The 9,891-nt window shown below is 50.4% G+C and overlaps 5 protein-coding genes across 5 annotated transcripts; 4 read left to right on the top strand and 1 right to left on the bottom strand.

Annotated features, from left to right (window-relative positions):
- Positions 1-2,106: 2,106 nt before the first annotated feature.
- HO173_009650 (uncharacterized protein) lies at positions 2,107-2,946 on the top strand (the record flags this gene model as incomplete). Its single annotated transcript, XM_037311540.1, has 2 exons — positions 2,107-2,564; positions 2,613-2,946. 2 exons carry the CDS (start codon positions 2,107-2,109, stop codon positions 2,944-2,946), a joined length of 792 nt encoding a protein of 263 aa, XP_037161696.1.
- Positions 2,947-4,414: 1,468 nt separating this feature from the next.
- HO173_009649 (uncharacterized protein) lies at positions 4,415-5,314 on the top strand (the record flags this gene model as incomplete). Its single annotated transcript, XM_037311539.1, has 4 exons — positions 4,415-4,489; positions 4,687-4,723; positions 4,817-5,075; positions 5,134-5,314. The coding sequence occupies 4 exons, from the start codon at positions 4,415-4,417 to the stop codon at positions 5,312-5,314; spliced, it is 552 nt and encodes a 183-aa protein (XP_037161695.1).
- Positions 5,315-5,795: 481 nt separating this feature from the next.
- On the bottom strand, positions 5,796-6,565 carry HO173_009648 (uncharacterized protein; the record flags this gene model as incomplete). Its single annotated transcript, XM_037311538.1, has 3 exons — positions 5,796-5,889; positions 5,940-6,266; positions 6,432-6,565. The coding sequence occupies 3 exons, from the start codon at positions 6,563-6,565 to the stop codon at positions 5,796-5,798; spliced, it is 555 nt and encodes a 184-aa protein (XP_037161694.1).
- Positions 6,566-7,568: 1,003 nt separating this feature from the next.
- Positions 7,569-8,201, top strand: HO173_009647 (uncharacterized protein; the record flags this gene model as incomplete). The annotated part of the gene is made up of 2 exons (XM_037311537.1): positions 7,569-7,634; positions 7,689-8,201. 2 exons carry the CDS (start codon positions 7,569-7,571, stop codon positions 8,199-8,201), a joined length of 579 nt encoding a protein of 192 aa, XP_037161693.1.
- Positions 8,202-8,635: 434 nt separating this feature from the next.
- HO173_009646 (uncharacterized protein) lies at positions 8,636-9,072 on the top strand (the record flags this gene model as incomplete). The annotated part of the gene is made up of 2 exons (XM_037311536.1): positions 8,636-8,949; positions 9,000-9,072. The coding sequence occupies 2 exons, from the start codon at positions 8,636-8,638 to the stop codon at positions 9,070-9,072; spliced, it is 387 nt and encodes a 128-aa protein (XP_037161692.1).
- Between the last annotated feature and the right edge of the window lie 819 nt (positions 9,073-9,891).

Below are 9,891 nucleotides of genomic sequence, written 5' to 3'. Positions count from 1 at the left end.
AGCCTTGTGGAAAGGTCTTACGCCATCTCTCAGCAATCTCCGGACACATTTGGGGGAAACGTCAGAGGTCTCGAGGATTTTGAGCAAGAGCTTCAGATAGTGGATCAGCTTCCATGGCAAAAGTTCTTTTGGGCCGAGACTTGAGAGGATGGAGAAGCGAGATGAGACAGGACGTATGGGAGCTTACTATCTTGATCTGTCTCGGGAGTCCATCTGATTGGCATCTTGCTCGTTGAACGTTTGGTGATTTGGTTATGGAGATTGTCGATTGAAGCTTTGATGGCTGAAAGCCGCGAAGTTGAGGTGAAGAGGAGAGCTGGATAAGGAAGAGGGAGCAAGAGGGAGGTTGAAGGATACTTTGTCCGTGCGCAAGGGTGGAGCTGCAATGGTAGAAAGCTAGGACTGGGAATGGAAGAGAGGTTTCAAGACGCAGAGAGCTGTTGAAAGAAAGAAGGAAGGTTTCCGAGAAGAAAAGAGACAGGTTGAGAGGAAGAAAGTATGAGGAGGAAGACAGAAGACGAAGAAACGGAGCGCAAATCTCAGGATATGTGAATGTAAATGGGAACGGGGATTGAATGGATCCACGCTAACCAAGTGAACAGGGTGCTGCAAGCAGCCAGAGCCTTCCCGTTGATAAGTAATTCGAAAAGAGAGATAGACCTCGCGTAGAACGCAGCCACTTGTAAGAAGATTGGCCAGGTTGGATGGCAAGCTTCAACGAGTCCCAGGGATTTGATCTTCTCCGACTTTCCAGACTGCTGGGGCTCCTCTTTGAGCTATCGAGCCCGTTCTCGACACGCGTACGGACATTGCAGGATCGCGAAGCATGAGTGTGGAGATGTAGGTACCGTATCACATTCTGTCATGTTGCAGGACATGGCATGTCGTCCACGCCAAGCTTCAGGATTTCCACGCATCTTCTCCTGTCCACTAAGCACCGCTTAAATAAGGTAACCTAACGCTAGGCTGCTAGCGTGGCCCCTGAATTTAGTACGGACTACGGAGAAGTGGGGCCGTTCCCTGCACTACGATAGGCTGGGAAACTTTGCTCGAAACCTCATCGCATCTTCTATAGAATCCTGTATCTATTGCTGCATATGTGAGTCAGTCATGCCTGCTGCAGAGGTTGGCAAAAGGAGACTGCAGGGGGCCCTCTTTAAACAGCGATCCGAAGAGTGCATATTGGGTGGTCAAAGCGGAGGCACTGCAAATGCTTGCCCAGCCAATCTCTATCGACACAGTGAGAAATCAGCAAAGAGATGGCCAGCCTTACATCCGCTTAGATGAGCTCGAGCACTCTTGTGGTTTGATGGCAGATCTTGCAAATGCTCTGTTGAAGACAGACTGCTCTATCTAAAAAGATGCTCTCTCTAAGAGCTTGCTACGACTAGCCCGTGTATGGTCGCAATCTCAATATGCTATGATAGGCCTGCCTGGGACATCACAGCATCTCCTCCTGCACCCGTAAATGCCTTCATGAGCCCGAGGAACTTCCTTCTGATGCCAAATCTTTCGACAAGGTCTGTTCTAGCACGAGACGCTTCTCCACGACCGCCGCGACTTCGGAAAATCACGCGGAATCTAAGAAGATCTCGACTTAGACCTAACATCTTGTTCGACCTTGCAGAAACTCATCCTACGTTGACAATGCAGAATAATTTTATATTGACTCCATTGTTGCCGGCTTGAGAAAGCTCGAGTGAATTAGAACCTCGGATGCTAAACCCGAGCTTCAGCTGTTCCTCTGCGGCAAACCCTCTCCTTTTGTTCACACGCTCACCTCTCAGCTTCAAACAACCTTTCACGACTGCTCTCGATCCCTTGCTACAGCTCAAACTCTTGATCTTGCATCCTCTCACATACATCTTCAGACTACCACAAACACAGCGTCAAAGTGAGTCTATCCCACCCATTACATGCCTTTGAAGCTCCATGAGCGACGTTCGGCTCACTTCAATGGGTCTTCTTCCCACTTCACATTATCACTCTTTCAATCTTTTGCGCAACCTCTGCACTTTTCTTAAGGGAGACGATCTCTCTAATCACGCTTTCTCCTATTTGAGAAATAACGTTCAATTTACTGACATATTCGGGCAGCTCGTCAAGATGGTTCAGGGACTACCAGCAGTCGACTGGAAGAAGCCCGAGAATAATGCCAAGCTCTTCGCTGCAGTCCTAGCTCTCATCCCTGGAACACCCGACTACAAGAAGATCGCTGCAGTCTTTGGTGAGTCTTTCTTGATTGTCACGAGCTCAAAAGCAACTATTGTGATCTATTATCACATCGCTACTGCACTTGGCCTCAATATCCACAAGACCAAGACTATAGGAACGGCTGATGGAATTTGCTATATAGGTCCCGATGTCCCAGCTAACGCCATTTCATACCGCCTCAACGTCGTTCGTAAAGAAGGCGTGGCTTTGGGTCTCAGCCCCGGCTCTGGCTCTTTCTCCACTCCCACCAAAATCAATAGAGCCGCCAAGCGCGCTGTTCCTGCTGCCACGAAGAACATGTTAAAGGGAATGGGCCGTAAGCGTGGAGGGATGCTGAGCGATGCCCCGAGGTGTGCTGCATGTTCCTGCGTCACCAGATCTTGTACTGACCCTTTCAGCGATGACCCGGACATTGCCATGAACAGCGAGGAAGAGGAGACCGCCGCCGAGACTGACGATGAGAAGATTCCCACTACTCCTATCCCTTCCGTCAAACGTCAGAAGACCGTAAATGGCCGTGTCAGCAAGCGTATCTCTCCTCGCAAGGGCAAGAAAACAGACTACAAGAAGCTTGATGACCCCTTCGCCACCATGGACAATGCCAAAGACGAAAACGGCAACAATGTCTTCGGCGAACCCAGTGGCACCGAGAGTGAAGACACTTATGCTACCGATGGCTCTTTCAAAGAGACTGGGAAGGATGCTGCTGTCAAGTTGGAGGAGGCCGTTTAGGCGATTGTGACAGCTACGAGCTGGCACATCCTGGACATGCATTTCAGCAAGGGTTCTCGCAGAGCAGTGGCCCCGCCTCGGTCAGATGAAGCCTTGGACATTGTGGCAGACCATCGCTTGTAGCGCTGCGTAGCATAGCGTTGGTGATGGATTTCCATAGCAATCCCGAATTTCGCGATCTTGATGCACAGACCCCACTCGTCTTACCCTGCTCTTTCGCCAATTTCCTGCATCGATGACTACCAGGATAACATTGCCCTACCATCATATCCCAATACAAAAACCCCTTTATCGTTTTTGCAAGGATTATCGCGTAGAGTGCTCGCAGCTGCAGCTGTCGCGACTACGCGGTTTCACGCGTTCGGGAATCCCTGCTTCCCCGTTGAGCTAAATATGCAGAGCGACAGACCTGGCACTGGACATTGACCATGGACTCGAAAAACCTGAAATAGATTGTGCTTGTTAGCTGGCAGTCTGCTTCGTGCAAAAGACCCCGCGCTTCTCGTTCACCTTCGTGATTGTCTTTCCTTCTCCGGTATAGCACGCTCAAATCCTCATGCTCTCAGACTAGGTACCACTAGTCACCACCTCCCCTGGCTCCTATCGCCCGTACTTACCACTATTGCTTCAAACCCCGTTTGGCCTTGTGCATTCCAGACTGTTTCGCAGGCTAGCACTCGGCGGATTTTTGCTTTCCAAAGAAGCATGGCACCTGCAGTAGCGTCTCGCTCGTCGAGCCAAACAGAACTTCCGACAGCTTCGAGCAATGTGACGCATCATATTGCTCTTGGAGACAATGCGCTGTATCTTATTTAATGTACTGAAACGCAGGGGAAGATTGCAAGGGGGGCTAGGTGTGAGTCATAGCGTGGGGAGCTGTGCTGGCTTGAGAGCGACGGGGAAATTCGTGTGCTGCCGGAGCCTTGAGAGAGGCAGTTCGAGGGGCCTTTCTGCAAGCTCGCGAAGGGTCTAGGAGTGGATACAAATACTTGCTCTAGGTTCTTGAGGTTGGTTGTTGTATGCTTTGTTCATTGTGTCCTTGAAGCAGATTCTGTGGAAGATTGTGCCTGTCTGCATCCTTCCAGGCTTTGCTTCACCAAAAGATTGCGCTTCGGATATAAGATTTGGCTTCCGAGGATCACATACATGTGTTTGAGCTGTTGAATCCAAGCTGCTTCTTCGGACTCACATCACCTCCACTCCGTCCCACCACAACGCTTCCTCTCACCACACTTCGTTACTGTAAGTCTAAGCTTTCTTTTCTGGTCCAAACCATTCGATCCCTACTTCCATTGACTAACTCGAACACCTCACAATATTCAAATTGCACTCTGAATTTGAAGCTCGGACAACTCACTTCCGCACAGACCTTCACAGCTTCTGCTCCTCGGACACAACCTCAACCCCAACTCCAACCGACACTCACAAACTTCCACAAACCAATAATCTCCACGCCAACTCTCTCAGTATGCCTGTCAACTGGAAAGACCCGGAAGCATTCACCCGCCTCCTGGCGGCAATGGTGGCTGCGCAGGATATGAAGGTATGCTCACAGCTTTACTTCATGCCATATCAAGTGGTTTGCAAGTTATGACTAGAGTCTCTTGATCATTGCTTACAATCCTCTACAATCTCCATCTTCTCGGCCTTTTCACCCTATGTCTCTGTCAATGCAGCGTCGCTCTCTTCACACTAACACCTCAAGTCTTTCAAGAAACAATGCTGACTTTCAATTTCCAGCTCGACTACCGCAAGATCGCGTCCATGTACGGCAACGGTATGTGGCAACGATTCAAGCATCCTCCACCCTTTTTCAAATCTACCACCTCCCATCTCCTGCTTCTCCGTTGCCTATGCTGATACCCCACAGGCGCCACCTACGACTCAATCGAAGGCCGCTTCCGAATCATCAAGAAGGAAGCAGTGGCCTTGAAAGCAGAAGTTGACTCCGGCGAGCGTCCCGAAGCTCCCGCCCGCGGCACCGTCTCCGCCACCGTCACGCCAAAGAAGCCCAAGTCTACCGTCGGCACTCCCTCAAAGGGGAAGACCGTCGGCGGCCGCGTGGGGAAGAGCAATGGGACTCCCACCAAGAAGCGCGGCAAGGGGATCAAGGAGGAGCCGCAGAGCGGGTATGGTTTCATCCAAATCGTCTTATAATTTCGAGAATCTGCTCACGGTCCATCGTAGCTCGAGTAGTTTCTTGGAAGTGCCCAGCACCGAGGACGATGAGGACTTCGCGGCCAATGTCCAAGGCGGATACAGTGATCGTGGCGGTCGCGCAGCACAGGGTAGCGTTGACGGTGGCGAGTCCAGCCTCTACTACGATGGTGACTTTGTTGACGGTGGCATGGATATCGAAGCTTTTTAGTCTCGGACGTGATGCGCTTTCGCAGCGTTGGATGCTGTCTTTCTGAGCTGGTGGATTGGGACTGCGGAGGGTGGTGTCTGAGCTTATGGATCTTGAGATGGATATGTGTTCTGGTTGATGGCTCCTGAGATAGCGCAGGCGATAATGATGATTGTGCAATCGCGAAGGCTTGGATCGATTGTCCAGAACATCGAGATGAGATATTCCGTCGAGCGCTTACAGATAACACAGATCAAAAGGTCACAAAAGCATAACACGATTCGCATTTTTGCAAAACCCAGAAGCTGGTCTGATTGCGTGCTATCCAACCAACGCTATCCGAGAAATGCCTATCACAACCTCAAGCGTGCGAGCGTTGCCAACGAAAGACATGCCCAGGCCGCTCTTCGCTCTACCACTTCCTCCACACTCCTGATCCTCGTCCCTCGCTGAGCCAACGCGAAAACCGTCAAGGAGTGCACCGATCGAGATCATGCCAGCTTTAAGGCGCTTCCAGGTTTCCACAAAGCCCACCTGTAGCCCAACGCCGGCCATCGTCGATCGGACCTCCACTCAAGCAGCGGCGTCGTAGAGAACTGTAGAGTGTTAGCGTAGCAAGATCGAGAGACGGGTCAAGAGGACATACTCATCACACTCCAGATCAATGCCCTCTCCCCCTGCTTCAGCTTTGAAAATTTCGGCGCCGATGCCGTCCACCTCGGCTTCGCGGTCGATCTTCTTTTCCAACTTCATCTTCTTCTGCGCCATTGGCGTGAAGAGGCTCGCTCCTTCGTCGTCGTCGTCGTCGTCTTCGTTGACGTTGGCCTTGCGCTTGCGGGTTTTGGTCGCGGTGCCGGAGGAGGTTGAGGGTTTCGGCTTGGTGGCCTTGGCGGCTTTGGGGGCGGTGGTGCCGTCGGGGGTGGTAGTGCCGTTGGTGGGTTTGACGGTGCGTTTGATGGATTGGAATTTCTGGCTGAGTGGGACGTTAGTGGATGGAGGAGATTGAAGTGAGTAAGGCGGTATCTGGAGGCAGAGCTCGGGTGCCGAGTCGAGCGTCTGAGGTGATACTTTGACCGTCATGGCACAGTAGAGACGGCGGCACAGCTGGAGAAAGAGATGTAAGAATCGTAGAACCTACCGACAAGCCTCGCCTGTTAAACCGTCTCCCATGACTGCTGCAATGGTGTCCCAGGTAGAGCGAGTAACGGCTGGATTGGTGATCGTAATCACCTCGATCAACAGCCGCTTTTCGCGAGCATCGTCCCAAGGCATAACGAATCGAATGGTGGTGGTGGTAAGAAAGGAGTTTGAATGAGCTTAGATGTGAGGAGAAGATGTGTTTTGGAGCACGAGGTCGGTGACGGGCGTATTCTTGAGATTGTTGGGAGGTGAGTGAGTTAAAGGTAGAGGGTGATCAGAGTAAGATGAGGTGGATGGTGATCGAGGGTTTTATGTTAGCTGTCGATCACCCAGGAAGTGAATCTGTAATCGATAACAACCTTGACTCGGCTCTTCCTGCAACTTCTGTGAGTGAGTAATTGCATAGATACGCAGAGGTTTTCGGTGCTCTCCAATGTTTACCAGGCTGTAGCATTGGTCAGATGTCAATGTATGAAATATATGGGCGGAGATCCTTGCCGTCATTGATCTCGAGGCTTCTAAATCATCCCAGATGATCATCGAGCTATACGAGCTTTGTACTGCTTCTGACCTGTGGCTCCAGTCTTTCTTTTCGCTTTGTGGCATCGCACCAGAGATACTGCAAGCCTCGCGGACGGATCAATCGTTCTCGAAACATGCCCATGCGCAATTTCCTCCACCATCGATCCCGATGCATATCTAGAAGGCGCTGTCAGCTACACTGAGAGCGAAGAAGCGACGGCAATAACTTTGTCGTGTTTGCTTTTATTCGTTCTAGAGTCTCTGCAGAGAACCTACGCTTGATGTAGGAAGCCGACGAACAAAGCTTCAGGCTTCCACGTCTTTGATGTCGCTTTGCGCGACAGAAAAGCTTTCATTTACTGGTGCGTGCGTGCCCACGTTAGCGTTCCACAGGCTCACCTATTTCTAGGTCCCATCACTCAACTTCACTCCCATCAATATCCTCCAACAGACTCCCCTACCACGATCATACCACGCGCTGTGCACTCGTTATTGAGCCCCAATCCAGCAAGATAAGATTACTCACCACATCTTCACACCCATCCTTCTTCGTCTTCTCGAACACTCTTCAAGATCAGAATCCAGTATGGCAAGCCTTAGGAGGAACCGCACCATGCCAACTGATGGCGCCATCTCTAAATTCCTCTATGTCATCATGAAACAGCTAGACCTCAAATCGGTAAGCCGTTCTTCTGAATAATGCCATAATTAATATACTTACTCAGCTTCATAGATCGACTGGCAGCAGGTTGCTGATCAGCTAGACATCACCAACGGTCACGCCGCCCGCATGCGCTACTCTCGCTTCAAGCAGCAGATGGAGGGTGTCGCACCTGCCCCACGCAAGGCCAGAGCCGCCGTTCCCCGTCAGAGGACATCGAAGCCCGACAAATCTGACAAGAACAAGACACAGACAGAAGAGCATCAAGGGACAGTCTTCAAGGCGGATAAAGAGGAAAATATGGATGCGATGTCAGGCGTTGAGCAGACTGTCAAGGCGGAGCATTTTGTCAAGCCGGAGCCGGAGATCAAGGCGGAGCTCGGTGGAGAGGAGGATGGGACGTGGTCGCCGGATGGTAGTGCAGATGCTGACGCGATGCAACAGGTGTCCCTGGAGTCAGCAGCTTTTGTGAACCATGGCGATCTGCTGCAGTACTCTCCAGTGGAAACACCCCAGATTTCGCCAGAGCTTGTTGCAGTAAAGCCAGAGCCAGTTGTCAAGATAGAGCCTCTTTGGGAGAACTGATCTGGCTTTAGTAGCCTTGTCAATTAGATAGAGTAGCACAGTGTAATGGACTAATTGTGATGGAAACAAAAATGGACTAGTGCGGATCCTTCACTAGCTTCAAGTTCTCCCACAACAACGCTGTTACTTTCCAGACCAAATCGCCTCTTCACACAAACTATTCTAGACTCCTACCGTTGTTTGAGATATATGAAAGGGCAAGCAACCCTAATAGACAATCCCGAAGCACTCCTGAACGGCTACCACTTGACTTCCCAAACCTTCAAAACTGCACCTACCACTTGACTTCCCAAACCTTCAGAACTGCACAGACGCTGACTGCACATACCTGCACATCCGACAAAATCGAGTCAACTTCCATAAGGACGATAAATCTCTTCGACGAGAAAAGACTTCTACAACACCCCTCCCTGTTCACCAACACACGCACCGCCATGTCTTCCAGCACCCGATCGGAAGATAGGGTCATTGATTCACACAGCGCATCTCTTGAGGAAGAGCATAAAGCAAGCCTTTCTAAGCTGACAAAGAGAAAGAGAAACGCGGAAGATACAGAGGGCGGAGGAGCTCATGAAGCGGGTTTACTCGGTGCCAAGAGACACTGCGCGGAAGATCACAAGATGAATCAAAGTGCCCAGTCTGACCAAGAAGGGGCAAGCAATCAGCAAATGAGCGACACCAAAGGGCAAGGAGTCGATGAGATGAACATCGACAGCAATAACAAAGAAGGCGAGCTGGATCCAAAACTGTAAGGGCCTTACTGCGCAGCCTCCGAACGGCCTATACTGACCTCGTAAGTATGGAAGCAACGAAGAAGATGGGGATCAAGCCTGGCAACGAGGTCAAGAACGATATGGATTGGGCCGAGTAAGCACTGCGGCATCATTCCCCTGTTCCAGATACTAACCCCCTTTCAGGATTTACTCTCATCCATACTGGCCATCGTCCGGGACATCCAGCTCTCGTCAATGAGTGTCCGTCTTTGCTCAAGCTTTTCGACACCATGCCTCAGAAACACACTTGCTATTCTTTGTTCTTCGGAGGATTCTACCTTGATGGAATGGTTTAAGAGCATGGCATTTGGCTGGCATCATCGACAACATGTGGAAGCACCAACTTTCCATCGTTGAGACACACATACGGACGGACAGATGTGTCTATGCATGGTTATCGTGTTTAGGAGCAATCCCTGAAGGATGGAATTGTCGTGCTGCAATGGCTGCTTATGTGCGCCGGGAACGCTAGCATAGCGTGCCACATTTTACTGAGCTGTCCAGAGGTTCACTCGTGCCTCTAACATGCCTTCCTATCATACCATGCAATGAGCTGCTTCTGTATCTGTTGATCCTACTCAATGAAGCGTTTATTCATCACGTCTGACTTCTCATGTCTACTTTAAGCGCCACAACAAGTTGTCCTTTCTCCAAGGAAGTAATCATCCCCAAGATTAATGTCCTTAGATCCAAGTCCTTTCCATTGATAGCTCTCTCTGAGTGTCCTTCCAGGAGAACCTTTTGTTTGGGACAGTCTTCCCTTAGTTGCTGCTATAATATCGTTTTTCCTTTGATCAAGAATGAAGTGGTCTCAAGTAGACAGTACTTTCCTTTCCGACAGACAGAACAATATGGAATGCATTCAAAGCAAGACAATATATGACCCATGTACCACAGTCTTTGCAAATGTTACCATA

This window comes from Letharia columbiana (genome assembly GCF_014066305.1).
Source record: "Letharia columbiana isolate WasteWater2 chromosome Unknown Sc0000041_s0, whole genome shotgun sequence".
NCBI lineage: Eukaryota > Fungi > Ascomycota > Lecanoromycetes > Lecanorales > Parmeliaceae > Letharia > Letharia columbiana.
The sequence above is the reverse complement of the archived record's forward strand: the minus strand, read 5'-3'. Positions and strand labels throughout refer to the sequence as shown.